At 38.3% G+C, this 20964-nt stretch overlaps 1 protein-coding gene across 1 annotated transcript; it reads right to left on the bottom strand.

The window, feature by feature from the left end:
• Nucleotides 1-1414: 1414 nt before the first annotated feature.
• On the bottom strand, nucleotides 1415-20327 carry LOC137016386 (zinc finger protein 845-like). The gene is made up of 3 exons (XM_067380772.1): nucleotides 20285-20327; nucleotides 19615-19738; nucleotides 1415-3784 (listed from the first exon to the last, which is right to left on the bottom strand). The coding sequence occupies exons 2-3, from the start codon at nucleotides 19736-19738 to the stop codon at nucleotides 1929-1931; spliced, it is 1980 nt and encodes a 659-aa protein (XP_067236873.1). The 5' UTR covers nucleotides 20285-20327; the 3' UTR covers nucleotides 1415-1928.
• Between the last annotated feature and the right edge of the window lie 637 nt (nucleotides 20328-20964).

Here is a 20964-nt window from a genome sequence, read left to right as displayed (position 1 = left end):
TCTGAACAAGGGGCGGGGCAAACAATATTTTGAATTTGGACTGCAATACCTATTTCAACCACTGGGTGTCATTTCCTATATAAAGCCCCTTTAAACTACTCTGAATTAATTGTTACAAGAAAACCAGAATATTACACATTGTAAGATTGTAGCAGTTTCTCTTGATGTAATGTTTCATTGTGAAGGGTGGAGAAGCATCACATTTTATATTAAGGGTGTGATCTTTGTTCGACCATGACAAGGCCTGTTGTGAGTGGAACCTGTCCTGTTAAACCGTTGTATGGGCTTGGCCACCGTGCTGCAGCTCAGTTTCAGGGTCTTGGCAAACTTATAGCCTGCACCATCTTTATGTAGAGCAACAGTTGTTTTTTTCAGATCCTCAGAGAGTTCTTTGCCATGAGATACTATGTTGAACTTCCAGTGACCAGTATGAGAGAGTGAGAGAGATAACACCAAATTTTAACACCAACCTGCTCCCCATTCACACCTGAGACCTTGTAACATTAACGAGTCACATGACACCGGGGAGAGAAAGTGGCTAATTGAGCCCACTCACTTTTGTTATTTTTTGCTTTGGACTTCTTCACAGGACAGTGCTGTTTCTCAATGTGCTTCCAGATTCAAAATGCCTCACCGGTGAGGCCGAACTATACACACACACATTTTTGTCTATATTGCTTTTCTGTTTCTTCTTGTATAATACACTCTGGGTTGGCATTTATTCTTTGTATTTGTGGTTATTTGTTATAACCTCACTCAGTCAAACAGTTTTAGGAGGGAAAAGAACAAACTTTATTTGTGTAGCCTGCCTTATTTAGGCAGAGTGTTACAATCTTCACTGCATGTATATTTATAACCAAACAAACTATAAAACAACAGTTCTTCCTATATTTGTTTACATTTTAAAAAATATTAAACATATGTGGTTCAGGCAATATATGCATATAGTCTGCAAATATAAAACAACCCTAACTCTTTTTGTTAGATATCAGTATTAATTACCAAATAGCTATTACAAAAGTATAAGCAAAAAGTATAAGAAGATAAAATAAAAATAAAGCAAATGATTCAGTCAAACATACAAAGTCAGCGCTCTGGTAGGCTACAACAGTGAACTATAACTCCTAAGTATATAAAGTTATGATATTTCACTTTTAGTTCAACAAATTATAGATTTATGAGACCAAAGATCACCCGTTAGATATACAAAAGATGAATTATATTATGTTCAACCACTACAGAGACATCAGAGTCAACGGCAAACATCAGAAGGAGTAGCCAAGGTAAGGATGCTCTCAGCGGGGTACGTGAGCGCTGAGCACCAGGTGATCATCTGGATCTCACAACTCCAAATAGGCTCTACTTTTATCAATAAACCACAAATTTGTAAAAAACAGTACACTCTTGCCTGAAAACTCTTAAAACTACATATCATGACATAATAACAGTAGTATGTTTGAATTACTTGGGTTTTCTCCTCTGCTACTAACACTTGCTGGTTAGTACGCAATGCATTCTGGGATACCTGGCTGTCTCAAGTCCGCACAAGTCACCTCTCTATGTATTCGTGATAAAAAGGGTGTATCAAGAACACAACCAGAGATTTGAACTGTACTTGGCTAGATGTGAATTTTGAACTGGAACAGTACTTGGACGGCGACTGATGACATTTCACAAGAACACAGACAAGAGCACATATTGAGAAATGGATAACTATGAATAAATGAATGAATGAGGCATTTATATAGCACTTTACTATGTACTACTGTACACCCTAAATGCTTCGCAATCACATCAGGGGTCTCTCCTTATCCACAACCTGGATAATTCAACAGCAGACAGTGCAACAGCGCCAACTATAGGTGGAGAGGAGAGATTTGGTGTGTGTCTTAGAAGAGACGTTGTTTCTCAGCACAAAGATGAACTACTTATGATTTCAGACTGTGGTGATGTGGTTTCTCCACTGCATGGATCTTCATGTGTATCTTCAGGTGGTTTTTAATAGTGAAACTCTTTTTACACTGATCACACGTGTGTGGCTTCTCTCCAGAGTGGATCCTCTCATGTGTTTTTAGAGATGAAGACTGACTGAATCTCTTGTCACAGTGTGAACACTTGTAAGGTTTTTCTCCAGTGTGAATTCTCATGTGTATCTTCAGGTGATTTTTAATAGTGAAACGTTTTCCACACTGATCACACGTGTGCAGCTTCTCTCCAGTGTAGATCTTCTTGTGTTGTTTCAGATTTGCTAACTGATTGAATCTCTTGTCACAGTGTGAACACTTGTAAGGTTTTTCTCCAGTGTGGATCTTCTCATGTGTTTTTAGAGATGATGACTGACTGAATCTGTTGTCACAGTGTGAACACTTGTAAGGTTTTTCTCCAGTGTGGATCTTCTCATGTGTTTTCAGAGATGATGACTGACTGAATCTGTTGTCACAGTGTGAACACTTGTAAGGTTTTTCTCCAGTGTGGATCCTCTCATGTGTTTTCAGAGATGATGACTGACTGAATCTGTTGTCACAGTGTGAACACTTGTAAGGTTTTTCTCCAGTGTGAATTCTCACGTGTATCTTCAGGTGTCTTTTAATAGTGAAACTCTTTCCACACTGATCACACGTGTGCAGCTTCTCTCCAGTGTGGACCCTCTCATGTGATTTCAGAGATGATGAACGACTGAATCTCTTGTCACAGTATGAACACTTGTAAGATGTTTCTCCAGTGTGGATCCTCTCATGTGTTTTCAGATTTGATGACTGACTGAATCTGTTGTCACAGTGTGAACACTTGTAAGGTTTCTCTCCAGTGTGAATTCTCATGTGTATCTTCAGGTTACTTTTAATAGTGAAACTCTTTCCACACTGATCACACGTGTACGGCTTCTCTCTGCTGTGGATCCTCTCGTGTTTTTTCAGAGATGATGAATCACTGAATCTCTTGTCACATTGTGAACACTTGTATGGTTTTTCTCCAGTGTGAATTCTCTGGTGCAGTTTTAATTGGTTTGCTGTAATAAAAGTCTTCTCACACTCAAAGCACATGTACTCTCTCACACCAGTGTGTATTTTCTCATGTTCTTTTAAATATTGCAGCTGTGAAAAACTCTTTCCACACACAGAACATGAATGTGGCTTCTCTTTTGTATGAACTGTCAGGTGTCTCTTCAGGGTTGATGACTCTAGAAATGTTTTGTCACATTGATCACATGTGTGTAGCTTCTCTCCAGTGTGGATCCTCCTGTGTTTTTTAAGGTTTGTTGATTGACTGAAACTCTCCCCACATTGATCACATGTGAACGGCTTCTCTCCAGTGTGAACTCTCATGTGATCCTTAAGATTTCCTTTTTGTGTGTAACTCTTCCCACATTGATCACATGTGAACGATCTCTCTCCGGTGTGAATTTTCATGTGTTCTTTAAGGCTTGATGATCGTGAGAAACTCTTCCCACACTGATCACATGTGAACGGCTTCTCTCCTGTATGAACTCTCATGTGAACCTTAAGATGTTGTTTGGTTGAGAAACTCTTTCCACACTGATCACATGTGTGTGGTTTCTCTCCAGTGTGAACTTTCATGTGTTCTTTAAGGCTTGATGATTGACTGAAACTCTTCCTGCACTGTTCACATGTGAATGGCTTCTCTCCTGTATGAACTCTCATGTGAATCTTAAGATGTTGTTTGGTTGAGAAACTCTTTCCACACTGAGTGCAGGTGAAAGATTTCTTGGCTCTTTTCTTTAGAGATGTCTTTAGTTCTTCACTCTCATAGCTTTCTTCTATCAGGTCTGAAATGAGAGAAAAAAAAGTCATTTAACTCTCTGAGGTCTGAAAACGCGCCGGCGCGTTTTGCAGGTTTTTTTCACATTGCAGCAAAACAGACTTAAAATACTTTTTGTTTCTTTAGCGCCCTCCGGCTGCAGTATGAATTAAAAACTCCATTCATGGAATAGCCTCTTCTTCTTTTAGATGAATCTGTGGACTAAAAATGCACAGAGAGCGCCCTCCGGCTGCAGTATGAATTGCAAACACCAGTGCTCATAGTGATGACAATGAATATTAAATAAATATAACTCCTCTGTATAGAAAATTGACATAAACATATGAGAATCCAATATTTCTCCAAATGTGCATGCTTTTAAACTAAAAGCCTATATTCAGACTCGCACAGATAAACAAGGAAAAAAGTTTGGTCAAGGTGTGTCCTGTGCTCTTTCTCTTTCTATCCAAGTGGTGCTTTCTTGTTTTATTGCAAAGTGTTTGATCTCAGCTTTTGTTTTAGCAGGAAAATCAAGTCTTAGATATTTTTTATATTTAAAACATTAGAGCATTTTTGTTATTTATATTTTTAAAAATATCACGTCATCAAGTTCTACAGACTTGTCTGTAGAAAGTTCTCATGCTCAAAGTCTAGACTGACTGCATCTTTAAATGTGTTATTATCAGTGTCCTACACGATTCACTCAACCCTGTTACTTCTGACATGATTTTCCTCCTTTCAAAACAGGGATTTCTTAAAACTATGAGACCCAGGAAGTGACATCATCTGGGCTCTTTCTAGAAAGTCTCAGTTTTTATAAAAATTAATGACAGCATTCATCAACTCTGTTACCAAAGTTACTGTAAGAAAAGATTTTGCTCAAGTTACACTCACAACCCTGTCAGGCATTCTGGAAAGTTCATTTACTTCATAAATTTTGGTGTTTACAGTTTATTCCTAAAATAACAGTGTTTAAAACTACATTGAAAATGGCTAAATTCTGGAAACACTCCTGCAAATTGAGAACCAGATATGAAACAAATGTAAAATATTTAGTTTGATCTGATGTTGACAATCAATATGAAGGTTTCTCAAACTGAGTATTAAAAGGTGCACAGCTAATGGGCACCATTACAATTTTAAATACCAATAACATTGATTAATTACCATTACAATAATCTCACTTAAAGGTGCCATAGAACTGAAAATCGAATTTACCTTGACAGTTGAATAATAGTTTAGTACATGGAAATGACATACAGTGAGTCTCAAACTCCATTGTTTCCTCCTTCTTATGTAAATCTCATTTGTTTAAAAGACCTCAGAAGAACAGGCGAATCTCAACAGCTGAATCATCAGACTAGGTAAGCAAGCAAGAACAATAGCGGAAAATGGCAGATGGAGCAATAATAACTGACATAATCCATGATATATTTTTAGTGATATTTGTGAATTGTCTTTCTAAATGTTTTGTTAGCATTTTGCTAATGTACTGTTAAATGTGGTTAAAGTTACCATAGTTTCTTACTGTATTCACGGAGACAAGACTGTCGTTATTTTCATTTTTAAACACTTGCAGCCTGTATAATGTATAAACACAACTTCATTCTTTATAAATCTCTCCAACAGTGTGTAACGTTAGCTTTAGCCACGGAGCACAGCCTCAAACTCATTCAGAAACAAATGTAAACTTCCAAATAAATACTATACTTATGCGATTAGACATGTTGCATGACGAACACTTTGTAAAGATCCACTTTGAGGGTTATATTAGCTGCGTGAACTTTGTTTATGCTGTTTAAGGCAAGCGTGAGCTCCAAGGGCCCGCAGCATGAATAGGTGCATAGTTAATGATGCCCCAAAATAGGCAGTTAAAAAATTAATTAAAAAAAATCTATGGGGTATTTTGAACTGAAACTTCACAGACACATTCAGGGGACACCTTAGACTTATATTACATCTTGTAAAAAAACGTTCAATGGTACCTTTAAAAATTAACATTATGTATCATTTCATAGTTTAACTGTTTCTCTAAATGTGAAGAAGAATTTTATGTTTTAAATTACTTTTTGGAAAACAAAAAGTTTTAATGTAACATCAACATTTAGTGTAACAGATTCTTTTTCAATTAATTATTTTTTTATGCTATATTATCCACTTTTTGTATTTCACCCATAAACTAAGCACATTAAGAATTAAATTGGTCTATCGTAAATTAACTGATGCTAATTCAGAACTTCATTCTGTTTCTCCATTACTACGTTTCTGGATATCTGTCAACATTTTAAAGAACTGTAAGAAAACAGTTGAAAGTACAAAAACAAAAATAATTGTTTATGTTAGAGGTCCACAAATCCCCTCAGTCTGTTGAAAATGAAATGAGCTTTAAGTGTCAATTTACAGCAGATCTGAAGACATCAGCATAATAAATGAGGTGAAAACAGGAACTATTGACATGAAATAAAGAGTGTTTTCAGCAGTTTCTCTGTTAATATTGATGATCCTCAGACTATCAACACTCATTCAACAAGACATTCAGACCATTAGCAGATCATCTCACTTTATTCTGAGTGTTTGATGATAGAAACACATTGACAGTGTACAAATTGTGAATAAAAAAGGAATGCAATAATTTACAAATCTCAAACTTATATTTTATTCACAATAGAATATAGATAACATATCAAATGTTGAAGGTGAGACATTTTGAAATGACATGCCAAATATTGGCTCATTTTGGATTTATTTAAAGCTACACATTCCAAAAAATTTGGGACAGGTAGCAGTAAGAGGCCGGAAAAGTTAAATGTATACATATAAGGAACATCTGGAGGACCAATTTGCAACTTATTAGGTCAATTGGCAACATGATTGGGTATAAAAAGAGCCTCTCAGAGTGGCAGTGTCTCTCAGAAGTCAAAATGGGCAGAGGATCACCAATCAGAGAAAAATAGCAGAGTTTGAAGTTATAATAGGGCATAATATCATCCAAAGATTCAGGAACAATCTCTGTGCGTAAGGGTCAAGGCCAGAAAACCATATCCCGTGATCTTCGGGCCCTTAGACAGCACTGCATCACATACAGGAATGCTACTGTAATGGAAATCACAACATGGGCTCAGGAATACTTCCAGAAAACATTGTCGTGAACACAATCCACCGTACCATTCGCCTGTGCCGGCTAAAACTCTATAGGTCAAAAAAGAAGCCATATCTAAACATGATCCAGAAGCGCAGGCGTTTTTTTCTGGGCCAAGGCTCATTTAAAATGGACTGTGGCAAAGTGGAAAACTGTTCTGTGGTCAGACGAATCAAAATTTGAAGTTCTTTTTGGAAAACTGGGACGCCATGTCATCCGGACTAAAGAGGACAAGGACAACCCAAGTTGTTATCAGCGCTCAGTTCAGAAGCCTGCATCTCTGATGGTATGGGGTTGCATGAGTGCGTGTGGCATGGGCAGCTTACACATCTGGAAAGGCACCATCAATGCTGAAAGGTATATCCAAGTTCTAGAACAACATATGCTCCCATCTAGATGTAGTCTCTTTCAGGGAAGACCTTGCATTTTCCAACATGACAATGCCAGACCACATACTGCATCAATTACAACATCATGGCTGCGTAGGAGGAGGATCCGGGTACTGAAATGGCCAGCCTGCTGTCCAGATCTTTCACCCATAGAAAACATTTGGTGCATCATAAAGAGGAAGATGCGACAAATAAGACCTAAGACAGTTGAGCAACTAGAAGCCTGTATTAGACAAGAATGGGACAACATTCCTATTCCTAAACTTGAGTAACTTGTCTCCTCAGTCCTCAGACGTTTGCAGACTGTTATAAAAAGAAGAGGGGATGCCACACAGTGGTAAATATGGCCTTGTCCCAACTTTTTTGAGATGTGATGCCGCCATGAAATTTAAAATCAACAAATTTTTCCCTTAAAATGATACATTTTCTCAGTTTAAACATTTGATGTCATCTATGTTGTATTCTGAATAAAATGTTGAAATTTGAAACTTCCACATCATTGCATTCTGTTTTTATTCACAATTTGTTCAGTGTCCCAGCTTTTTTGTAATTGGGTTTGTATATTTTATAGTTTTAAAATATTTTGAAGGACAAAAAAATTATCTTTATTGGCTTTATTTCAAGTCAACTGTTACTTTGCACAAGCCCCTATGCGCTCACACACTTGGCACAGCCCTTGTCATTAATTAATATGAATTAATATGATTAGCCTTTTGCTTGACTACCTTATCAAACGCTAATAATGTGATGCTAGTGTTACACATACCATTCCTGTTCTTCAACTCAGACAGAATCAGACAGCTGCCTTCTAACAATCAGTATCCAAACGCTCACCCTTATGAAACTCAACCATGATTTTTGTAGTAACCATGATTTTATAGTAAAACTATGGTTTTACTACAATAACCATAGTTTAAATATAGTTCCCTTTCAAGGGCACTTGTGCTGCATAAATTGCTATAGGAACGCCTCTGGGTGATGTCGTCATGAAGCACATATGCAATCTGTCCAATCAGGAGACAGAACGTCATAGGCACGTGACGTCACTGACCAGGAACCATAAAGCCAGCCCGAAAACACTGTCATTCAGCTTCTGTGTCTTCAGCAAGCACTCCGTCTGATCTGTCTGTCTTATTTACCTTTGTCTGTCTACTTTGAAAAGTATTACCATGGCGAGCGAGCAGCTATACAGGAAGTGCGTGCACCCTTGTCCGCGTTTTATCCCGGATGGGGACTCGCTTGAAATGTGTGTTGTTTGCATGGGAGTGCACCATGCCCACGCAGCTCTCAAAGGGGGCTGCTTGTGTGCATTGTGATCAGCTGCCGCTGAGAATGCTGCGCTCCCGCCAAGCTCTCTTCAAGGAGAGTGGCTCGGTTCGTGTTCCCCAGGGCTCGGGTCCTGCTTCTGTCGAGGCAGGGCGGCGCCTTATGTCTTGGGGTTCGCAGATGGATGTATCAGAGGGGTTAGAGATGGGCCATGCCTTATCTCTGCCTTCAACTGGTGCATCTGGCAGTGTATCCATCCGGAGGCCGGAAGCACGCTTTGCGGTTTCTTCCGCTCCGGGGGATATGGTCACGTTAATGGCGTCTAGTTCTGAGGAGCTGGATGTTGTTAGCGTGGCCACGGGAGAGTCTGAGGATTCGTCACTTCAGTCTCCCGCGAGCGAGGAGCTCATGGAGGTGCTTTCTCGTGCTGTGGCCAAGTTGAGCATCGATTGGCCGGCCGAAAAGCAAGAGCAGACGGTGAGAAGCAAGCTTGACGAACGCTTCTTGCCATCCAGGTCTGCTCAGCCTCCACGTCGGGCGCTACCATTTTTCCCGACCTCCACACTGAGGTGTCGAGGTCGTGGAAGAAGCCGGTATCTACCCGTGTCTACACACCTCAGACCTCCATTTACAGCAATGTGGCTGGAATGAGGAGACACAGGTATGGGGCGATGCCAAGAGCGGAAGAGACACTTGCGGGCCATCTCTCTCCGCACGCGGCCAAATCCCTTTGGCTGCCGGGCAAAGCTGCAGAAGCCGAGTACGAGCTCCCCGCAATACAGACAACACCTGAAGCAGAGTGTTGCTACCCGTGCTCCCCCTCCGAGGAGTTGGGATCTGAGGGCCGTCATTCCTGCCAAGAGGGCTTCGTCTAAGAGATCCTGACGTCAGAGGGGCGGTCAGGATCCTGAGGGTGGTCCCCTCCGGAGACAAACAGTGTTCACCTCATCATACGGTGCCCTTAGTAGATTTTTTGTCAGAGTGGAAAAATCTGTCAAAAGTATCTCAGTGGGTCCTGCGAACTATAGAAAAGGGGTATGCGATTCAGTTCAGAACATGCCCACCCCGATTCAACGGGGTTCTAGCCACAGTGGTAGACCCCGAGCAGGCTCTGGTGCTGGCACAAGAGGTTCAGACGCTCTTGCGAAAGGAGGCTATAGAGAGGGTCCCTCCTCCCAGCAGGGAGTCAGGCTTTTACAGCCGTTACTTCATTGTGCCAAAGAAAGATGGAGGATTACATCCGATTTTAGATCTACGACAATTGAATCGAACAGTAGCAAGTAGGGCTGGACGATTAATCGAAAAGTAATCGAAACCGAAATTCAGAACCTCTAACCGACGTAATTTTCCTGTGACGGTTATTTCGTTTTTTTAATCCTGTTAATACTTCCCCCTTAAAAACATAACTGCGTGTGTAGCCACGTGACTCCGCCCAGTCCAGTCAGTGGCATAAAAGCAAAACACGGAGGTGAACGCCGGTTCAACACATAGTGATGGCGCGCAAGCGGTGAGCCTTGCGTCTTGACTAAACTTTGTCAGATGTATTTGTTTTATGGTTTGGACATTCAAGCGATTAGACGATCGGATGTGTATTATTATATCGAGCTACCGCGCTTGCATAGATATATACATATATCTATGCCGCGCTCACGCAGCTGCATGTGGCACGAACACTCACACAAACAGCTGCGCAAAAAGTGAAGATCGCGCACACACAGAGGAACGCAAAAACTTGTCAGCGCTGTCCTGTGATTTATCACTAAAATAGCTTAGAAACTCAAAAGTTATAGCATCTATTTTTTTTCTACTTTTGAAGGAACTATTTACAACCCACAGCTTCACAATTACTAGAGAGATGGTATGACTAATTCACACACGCAATCACTACTGGTACTGTGGTAATTTATCTTTATCTGATTTACAATGAGCAGAAACCTGTAAGAAATGTTACAAACCATAGATAAAATAACTGCTGATAGTGAGCTATGATGTCAGATCACTCTTTCAACAGGAAAAAAAAAAATCCCACCTTAATAGTCAATCATAGGCTATTTACAGTACAAACCTTGTCAGTGAACTATGAGGGCAAAAATAAAAAAAAATCGTTCATTAATCGTAATCGAGGTAAAATGTTCTCCCCCGGTTCTCCCCTTCGGCCTAGCCTTGTCACCCCAAACTTTTACCAAGTGTGTAGATGCGGCGCTGACGCCCTTGCGCATTCAGGGCATCCACATTCTCAACTACATAGACGATTGGTTGATTCTCGCTCAATCAGAGCAGATGGCGGTTCAACATCGAGGTGTTGTTCTAACTCATATGGAAAAGTTGGGGTTGAGACTAAACGCAAAGTAAAGTGTGCTTTCTCCTGCACAGAGAACCACTTATCTTGGCGTGGTATGGGATTCGGTTTATTCGGTGAAAGTCAGTTTATCTCCGGCTCGAATATCATCAATCCTCAATACTGTCTCGGACATAAGGCAAGGCCAGTCACTCAGTGTAAAACAGTTCCAGAGACTGTTAGGTCTGATGTCAGCAGCGTCCAACGTTATACCTTGCGGCCTGCTGTACATGAGACCACTGCAGTGGTGGCTCAAAACCAAGGGGTTCTCACCGAGGGGGAATCCGTTTAGTACGATCAGAGTCACGCGGCGATGCTTACGTGCACTAGACATATGGAAGCAACCTTGGTTTCTATCCCAGGGACCTGTGCTGGGGGCTGTCAGTCGCCGCGTCACGCTAACGACAGATGCATCCCTCATGGGTTGGGGGGTGATCATGAGTGGTCGCTCGACACGGGGTCTGTGGCAGGACCATCATCTCACTTGGCACATAAATTGTCTAGAAATGATGGTGGTATTTCTAACTTTGTCTCTGAGGTCTGGGAGGAAGTATCTCAAACATGTGTTAGTCAGAACAGACAACACATCAGTAGTCTCGTATATAAATCACCAGGAGGGTCTGAGATCACGCCCGCTTTACAAACTGGCGAATCAGATTCTTCTGTGGTCCCAAGGGAAACTGCTATCCCTCACAGCAGTTTACATCCCGGGGTACCTGAATGTGGGAGCAGACATCCTGAATAGGGAACGAGACACTGTGTAACCTTGCCATACTCCCTGCATGCCCAAGAGCGACTTGCTTCAGACTTGAGAAGCTGAATGACAGTGTTTTTGGGCTGGCTTTATGGTTCCTGGTCAGTGACGTCACCCGCCTATGACGTTCCGTCTCCTGATTGGACAGATTGCATACGTGCTTCACGACGACATCACGCAGAGGCGTTCCCATAGCGATTTACGCAGCGTCTCGTTCCCTATTTAGGGAACTAAGGTTATATACATAACTGAGATGTTTTTGTAGTAAAACCATAGTAACTACAAAATAACCATTGTTTTACTATGGTTTTTGAAGTAAAACCAGAGTAACTACATAATGAAAGTACTAGGTTACTAATGTAACCTCGGTTCCCTTAGATATGGAATGAGAACTGCATTATTTGTCTTTCTAAAACAAGATGCTACAGGGGGAAACTTCTTTTTCTCTGATTACTGAAGCCTTTTTCAAACTGCATGGCCATCAGGGCCTGATTTTAATATCTGAGGTCGAGGATGGGTTTGAGAGGTCTCCTGGGAGGATGAAAAATGTGAGGGCGTGAGGGACAGAGTCGCATTCTGAAAAGAACGCTGTCCGCGAGCACAAGGAGGCTACACTCATGCTCTTGCAATAAGAGCAGGTCATTTCAATGAGCGTGGCTTCTGTGTGGGACTTGCCCAGACATTGCATGCACTCACTGTGTCCGTCGTCCATGTGCAAAGGGACGTTGATACAACGGCGCGAGAGATCTGCTCGAGTTTCCGGTTACTGGTTGTAGCCTGTCTGCCTGTCCTGTCAGCTTCCGGTTACTGGTTGTAGCAAGCGTGAGTAACTAGCGCGAGAGGAATGTTGGATTAAAAACTAGAATGCTGGATGACTACTGTGAAGACGCAGCAGAATCGGCTTGTTGAGTTATTGGAGGAGGTTAGCAGCTGCTCCTTCAAAACATTGAAAAGGATAAACGGATGGCGGAGCATGAACGGAGGGTGGACGATCTGGAGCAGTACTCCCGGGTGAATGATTTGCTCATCACCGATATTCCCATCAAACCACGCTCGTACGCACGCGCGGTATCTGCGGTCAACGTTAATGACCCAGGGGAGGAGGAGGTACGCTCAGTGGAGCAACAAGTGGCAGCCTTTCTGCAGAGCAAAGGAGTAGAGCTGGACCTGGATTGCATTGAAGCATGCCACCCTTTACCCAAAAGGATCAATAACGACAGATCAGCAGTTATTCTGAGATTTGTTAACAGGGAAAACAAGACGGCATTGCTAAAACAAGGCCGCAAACTCAAAGGGACGAATATATATATATATATAAATGAACATTTAATAAAAAAGAATGCTGAAATAGCAAGGAAAGCAAGATACCTCAAGAAACAACGAAAAATCCAACATACATGGGTAACAAATTGCAAAATCTTCATCAAGTTAAATGGGTCTCCTGAGGAGGCGAAAATTCTCACAGTAAGGAATATAGGAGTTGGACAAGTATCAGTAATCATAATGTACATCAGCCATCTGGAAACAAATAAGGTAACATCTGACTTATACTATTAGAATTAACACTGAGCTACATACAGTTAGCCAAAAGGAAAATTATACAGAGACAGATCTCCAACAACTGGACTTAGATGCAATTGAACACGAGTACAATATGCATGATGTAGAGACTGATATTGATCCCGACAACAATTTTCTTTCGTACATAAATAATAAGTGCAATTACTATACAAATGAACAGTATAGCAATAATTGCATTACCAAGGACAAATTGTCTATTACCCATTTTAACAGCAGAAGTATGTATAAGAATTTCAATGCAAAAAATTTCGTTTATCCTTTCAGTGTTATAGCTATATCTGAAACCTGGTTCAATCAAGAGAAAGGAATCGACTTTGAAATAGATGATTATGATCTCCATTACGTAAACAGACAAAATAAAATAGGAGGCAGGGTTGCGCTCTATGTGCACAAAACTATAAAACATTCTGTTCTGATCAATATGTCAACAGCATTTGATAATGTAATGGAATGCTTAACAATAGAGATCAATAATGGAAAGAAAAAAACATTATTATGAGTTGTGTTTATAGATCACCTGGATCAAGTGTTGATATTTTCAATGAAGAGTTGGAGAAACTGTTTTCAGCTGTTAACAATAAACCTATATTCATCTGTGGGGACTTTAATATTGACCTTTTAAATCCAAACAAACATAAATTGACTGATGAATTCATTGAAAGAATGTACTCTATATCTTTATTCCCAACAATTACAAAACCTAGTAGAATCACATCACACAGTGCAACCTTAATTAATAAAATTTTTACAAATAATTTGACAAATAACATAAACGGGCTGCTTCTTTGTGATATTACAGACCACTTACCTGTTTTTTCCATATATGACTGTAATGTTTCTAAAACTAGTGAAATCTGTAATGTGACTTGCAAAAGATTACAAACTCAAGAAGCAATTAATGCATTTAATGATGACCTGGGAGTGCAAAACTGGAGCTCCATTTATGGAGCAATCGATACAGACAGAGCTTACAATAACTTTTTAGAAATATTCACATCATTATATGATAAGCACTGCCCCATTTCAGTTTATAGCAAACAGAAGAAATATTCAAAATGTCCCTGGATGACTAAAGGTGTACAAAATTCATGTAAAAAGAAAAATAATCTTTATAAATCGTTCATTAAATTGAAAACTAAAGAAGCTGAGATTAGATATAAATTGTACATAAACAAATTAACTGATGTAATAAGATTAGCCAAAATATTATATTATAAGAAATTATTAACTGAGAATAAAACCAATATAAAAGGAACATGGGATTTATTAAATGGCATTCTCAAAAAAGGTTTAAAACAAAAAACATACCCAGAATATTTTGTTGATTCAAATGATGAGTATCAAAATATGGATAAAGTAGTTAATAGCTTCAATACATTTTTATAAATATTGGTCCTGATTTGGCAGAAAGAATCCCAGATGAACATATAGAGCATAATATTGGAAAAACTGAAAAAAAATCCTAATTCTATCTTTCTTTCACCAGTTAGTGAGAAAGAAGTAATGGATATTGTTCAAAAGTCTGAAAATAAATATTCTATGGACTGTCACTCCATCAATATGGCACTATTAAAAAAAGTTATAAATAATATTAAAGCACCTCTAACGCACATCTGTAATCTGTCACTTCAAAATGGCTGTGTTACCAAGAAAATGAAAATTGCAAAAGTTATACCAATATTTAAAAATGGAAATAAACATAACTTTACTAATTACAGACCGATTTCACAGCTTCCTCAATTTTCAAAAATTCTTGAAAAAAATTTTAATGTTCGATTAGAAAAATTTGTTGAAAATTATAAACTGATTAACGAAAGTCAATATGGATTCAGAAGCAAACGATCTTCATCAATGGCTATAATTGATGCAATAGAGGAAATATCAAATGCACTGGATAATAAAAAAATTACTATTGGAATATTCATTGTTCTGAAAAACGCCTTTGACACTATTAATCACACTATACTACTCAAGAAGTTAGAAAGGTATGGGATAGGTGGGGTGGCTGGAAAATGGGTAAAAAGCCATTTAAGTGACAGAATACAGTATGTGCAGATGGGTGAGTTCTCATCTAACTGTTGTGCAATTTCTTGTGGTGTTCCTCAGGGGTCGGTATTGGGCCCAAAATTATTCAACTTGTACATCAATGATATATTTAATGTTTCACAATTACTTAAGTGTGTTTTGTTTGCAGATGATACTAATATTTTCTATTGTGATGACTGTTATGATAAGCTTGTTAATGTTGTAAATACTGAACTAAGGAATATTAAAAAATGGTAATTATAAAAATAACTCGAAAAAGCCCATTGAGATAGATGGGATACAAATTGAACATGTCTGAAATAAAATTTTTAGGTGTCACAATAGAAAACTCACATCAGACACATAAAAAACAAAGTCTCCAAATGCCTTGCAATAATAAATAAAGCTAAATATGTTCTTGATTATACTGCACTCCATACCCTGTATTGTTCCCTGATCTTACCATACTTAAGCTACTGTGTTGAAATATGTGGGAACAATTATAATAATTCAATACAGTCACTCTTTATTTTACAAAAAAGGGCTATACGTACAGTGCACAAAGCTGAATATATTGAACACACAAATCCACTTTTTCTCAAAACAAAGTTATTAAAAATACAGGATCTTGGGAAATTTAACACCGCACAATTTTTATTTAAAGCATTTCATAATCTATTACCTGTTAACATACAAAAGTTATTCACGCATAGACAGCGGCTGTACAGTACGAGGGGCTATGGGAACTTTTTAATACCAATGGTCAGAACTACCAGGAGGAGTTTTTGTGTGTCTGTATGTGGGGTTAAATTATGGAATGGTCTGGGGCTCGAATACAAACAATGTCAAAGCATTCGTCAGTTTAAAACTCTATATAAACAGAAGGTTTTTTCACAGTACAAGGACGGCGGGGCTTAATTGTCTGTTAATGTATTTATTGGCTGTGTGTCTTACCTTGTTGGTATTGTGGTTACCATTGTTGGTATTACTATAATTGTTACCTGTGGTAATATATGAGTGTATTGAGATATGTTTTTTTTGTTTTTGTTTTTCTTCTCCATATGTGTATAAATACATGAGAGTAGGGCTGTGCGATATATCGAATGCTTTTGTCACGCGCATTTCGTCAGTAAAGCCGGTTCCCTGATTGCCGCTAAATCTCCATCACCTGCTTTCAAATGAAGTGCCATTTAATAGACAGAGCCGTAGTTCACTGATAAGTCACGCAATATCGCGTTCAATATCGACGGTGATTCATATCGATATTGAACGCGATATTGCGTGGCTTATCAGTGAACTACGGCTCTGTCTATTAAATGCCGCTTCATTTGAAAGCAGGTGATGGCGATTTAGCGGCAATCAGGGAACCGGCTTTACAGACGAAATGCGCGTGACAATCTCATGCGATATATCGCCCAGCCCTACATGAGAGATATGATAACATTAATAATTAAGGAAGCATCTACTTTTGTTTTTGTATTTCTATTAATTTGTAACAGACCGGGGTGGGTTTAAATAAGTTTGACTTCTTCCCACTCTGTTTCGAGCAATTGATTATGTTGTTTATGTAAGGTGAACTTACCTTGTATAATCAAATGCTTCTATTGCTTTGTTATGTTACTATTGCTCGAAATAAACAATAATCATCATCATAATCATCATGCTCATTAGAGATTATGCTCTTTTATTTTCCAACTGCAGCTGCAGAAGGAAAAGGCATGTAGAACAGAGCTGCTTGAGAGCAGCGAACTGATCCAGTTCTTCTGATTGGTCCACTGTTTTGGAACTGACATTGATGAGTGGCGCTGCATGTAAAAGTTGAAATTCTTTTAACTTGACACGCCATCTTAAAAACGCGGCACTCATGTAGGGCTGGACGATTTACCGTAAAAAGTAATCAAAACCAAAATTCTGAATGTAATTTTCCCATGTTGGTTATTTCATTTTTTAAATCCTGTTAATACTTTCCACAGGGAGGAACTTTTGAGCATGAACAGAAAAATGGTAAAAAATGATATAAATACTGTTCGGTTTCTCTCACAAACTGATCGTTTCGTGTCTTAGGACATTAATGTGTCGTCACGAGCCGCAGGGTTTAATTTGGATTTGTCTAAGCAAGTTTTATTTACTGTTACAGTAGAAGTTCCCATCCACTGCTATTATTTGACTGACAGACTGCAGCGGTTGCAGTTAAAATCCATAATTTGTGTTCGACTGAAGAAACAAATTCACATACATCTTGGATGCACTGGGGGTAAGCAGATAAACATCAAATTTTCATTTTTGGGTGAACTATCCCTTTAACGTCATGTGGGAGTTTTTGCCGCACTTTGCTACAGGACACATAATACACACAAGGCAGTGGTCAACCAGAGAGCAAGCTTCAAGCAAGAAGCCACAAATCAAATTCCTCTCACCTCATCTCTCATCTAGTACCTCAGAGTTTGTAAAGGTGGCATGAATGAAATGTTGCCAAATTAAAGTGCATAGGAGGCCTGTTCCTGGAGAATTTGTATCCACCATCGTCTATTTACAGAGCCCCACACATGAGAGGGAAAATAAATTGTAGGCTAAATCGTGCGAAAGATTCACTAATTCATTCCCTCCATTTACTAAATTGTGCTTATGGTTTACTAATTTGTTCCCTCGATTTATAAATCATGCACATGATCAAGTGAATGAATTAGTAAATTATGTGTACAATTTATTTATTTTTTCTTGCATTCATATGCGGGGCTCTGTATCCATTTTCGTAAAATTAAAAATGAAACACCCAAAACTGTATATGGTCCCATAGTGAAGATGAACCGTGCGGTGATATGTGAAATTCTGTAGAGAACATGTGATGTTAATCGATCTATGTTCTATAACATGTAAAACGGGAACATGAAAGGAATATTCTAAAAGCAACTCATGTAAACACCTTAATCATAATATTGTCTTATTCAGAATAAGGTCAATAATTGTATTCGTCTGAAAGAAGAATGTCATATACACCTAAGAAGGCTTGAGGATGAGTTAATCATGGGATAATTTTCATTTTTGGGTGAACTTTTACTTAATTGTTTAATTACTGCTATGTTAAAGTATGTTAAAATTATAGTACAGCACTTTTGAGCATGAACAGAAAAATGGTAAAAAATGATATAAATACTGTTCGGTTTCTCTCACAAATCGATCATTTCGTGTCTTAGGACATTAATGTGTCGTCACGAGCCGCAGGGTTTAATTTGGATTTGTCTAAGCAAGTTTTATTTACTGTTACAGTAGAAGTTCCCATCCACTGCTATTATTTGACTGACAGACTGCAGCGGTTGCAGTTAAAAACCATAATTTGCATTCGACTGAAGAAACAAATTCACATCTATCCCTTTAACGTCATGGAGTTTTTGCCGCACTTTGCTACAGGACACATAATACACACACGGCAGTGGTCAACCAGAGAGCAAGCTTCAAGCAAGAAGCCACAAATCAAATTCCTCTTATTGTATTCGTCTGAAATAAGAATATCATACACCTAAGAAGGCTTGAGGGTGAGTTAATCATGGGATAATTTTCATTTTTGGGTGAACTTTTACTTTAATGTTCAATTACTGCCATGCTATAGTATGTTAAAATGATAGTACAGCACTTTTGAGCATGAACAGAGAAACTTCTTTACTTTTCCATTGTTCTCTATTCAGAAGATATTGAGTTTAAAGTGCATATTGGTTTAACATTTTTTTCGAGATGAATATATAACCTTGTACAAAACACCATATAAAAAGGTACTGCAGGGTTTAAAAATGTTCGATGAAGACTTACGGTGCACATTTTAAGTTTTGTGTTTGATTATTACATTTGCTAACTACCAAATCAGTCGTGATGAGAAACGGCTATATCACGTAACGTTAGTGTGGATGGATATTAACGCGCGTGACATACGCTTGATCAAAGTTTATTCGTTTCTGTTATTAGTAATCAATTAGGCCTACTTCCTAGATGACCAATAGCTTTGCTATTGCCTGATTCATGATAATAATCTGTACAATATTGTGATCTGAGCACATGTCGTTACCTAACGTTATATCGATAAGCTAACACCGGTCTCTGTCCTGTTCTCCACTGCTTCTCCTCACACAACAGCTCAATTTGTCTCTTTTGACCGTTATTCTGTCTAATTCTGGCCTGTCCCTGCTCTCTTGACCCCATAGCAGGCTAATTGTATGGCTGTGATTAGTTATACGAGTATAAATAAGCATTTACAATTTCCTCAGCGTCCGAACTGTTATTGCGATCCATTGTTTTCCTATAGTTTATATTGATCTTGTTCCCTTCAGTGACGTCACGTCTGATTGCGCATTTTTCAGATGCGGATAAAACCAACCTGTTTGTTCCTCAATATCTTCATGTTTCACACTGAATGTTTCTTCAATCTTCATGTCTTCGGTCTCATCTTTAATAAACTCCATCTTTATGTCTTCACTCTCTTCCTCTTTAATGAACGCCATCTTTAAGAAGAGAATTAACAGAGTTAATGGTTTAAACAAAAACACTGAAAGCTAACACTATGATAAACAACACTTTATATGTAGGCATGTATGATCTACACTTGGTATTTTAATGAATTATAGATAATATTTAAATGATTACTCTTTGAAGAAAACATGATTAGTTTGTTAGTGTTTGTTCTCGTTTATGTTCACTGTTTGAGTAGCACGCGTCGTGATTCACTGAATCATTTCTCAAAGTGTTTGATTCAATTGACTCGGAGTTGAAAAGTTCGGTTTCTCCATCATTACTCGCTAGAGACTGAACTCGTGTAGTGTTCAGGATAAACTGATTTATGATATATATAGAGAGAAATAAGACGCAAGGTTTAACTTACTGTTTCTCATCAGTGGATGAGTTTTACTCACACAAATATCCTCCATTACAGTTAGATAAATACATTAAATAGTAAATTAACTCATTTCACATCGCTTGTTAAAAAAACAAATATATAATTCATTGAACTGTTTCTATAGATTTAGACAGATCAAATTCTTAAAACAAACCTTTATTCAGCAGAATCACAGCAAATGTAGGAGTTCGGCGCAGTCTTATGACGTCATGTCGTCACTCCAAAATAAAAGTCCTGTTCCCACAGCAATGTCTAAAATCACAAAAGTGCATAGAAATCTAACTGTTTTACCAGATAATCTTTGTATTAAAATAAAAAGGTACAAATAAGATACAAACAAACATGTTAAAAAGGTTGTACAAGTTCATTCATGTGTCCATCTAAAATGAAACACAATTTTCTTTTTGAATTGTACATTAAGTATACATATAGAAAAAAATGCAATAAACTAGGGGGCATACGGACATCACAAAAGAGTATAATAATTAAATCAACACAGTATTACATTTCGTGAATGTAAATTAAATTATAAATTTAAAGGTTCTTTACAACAAATTCAAGGATGTTAAACATTTCCGACACCTTTGATTTTAAATGTTTTGACATTTTCTTAAATTAAGTAAAAACTAAAATTGGGTTTACAGTGGATAATTCTGGCTTTGTAAAGATGAAATTTACTCAGAAGACAAAGCAGTAAAACAGTGCAATCAAGTATAACATCATTAGAATCAAAATCAGACAAGAAAATGATAGATTCAGTCATTTGTACTAGTTTGTTACAGCAGAAAAAAATGGTAACACTTTACTTGAAGGGGTGTGCATAAGACTGACATG

The sequence above is a fragment of the Chanodichthys erythropterus genome, unplaced genomic scaffold (genome assembly GCF_024489055.1).
Source record: "Chanodichthys erythropterus isolate Z2021 unplaced genomic scaffold, ASM2448905v1 ctg000460_np12, whole genome shotgun sequence".
NCBI classification, from domain to species: Eukaryota; Metazoa; Chordata; class Actinopteri; order Cypriniformes; family Xenocyprididae; genus Chanodichthys; species Chanodichthys erythropterus.
Note: the sequence above shows the minus strand (reverse complement) of the source record. Positions and strands in the feature narration are given on the sequence as shown.

What these genes read in the sequence shown, in the direction of transcription:
- LOC137016386 (XM_067380772.1), bottom strand. Translation starts at nt 19,738, where the DNA reads ATGGCGTTCATTAAAGAGGAAGAGAGTGAAGACATAAAGATGGAGTTT. An exon ending in AGATATTGAGGAACAAACAG is followed by an intron (nt 3,785 to 19,614) that starts GTTGGTTTTATC and finishes CTCTCATTTCAG; the next exon opens with ACCTGATAGAAGAAAGCTAT.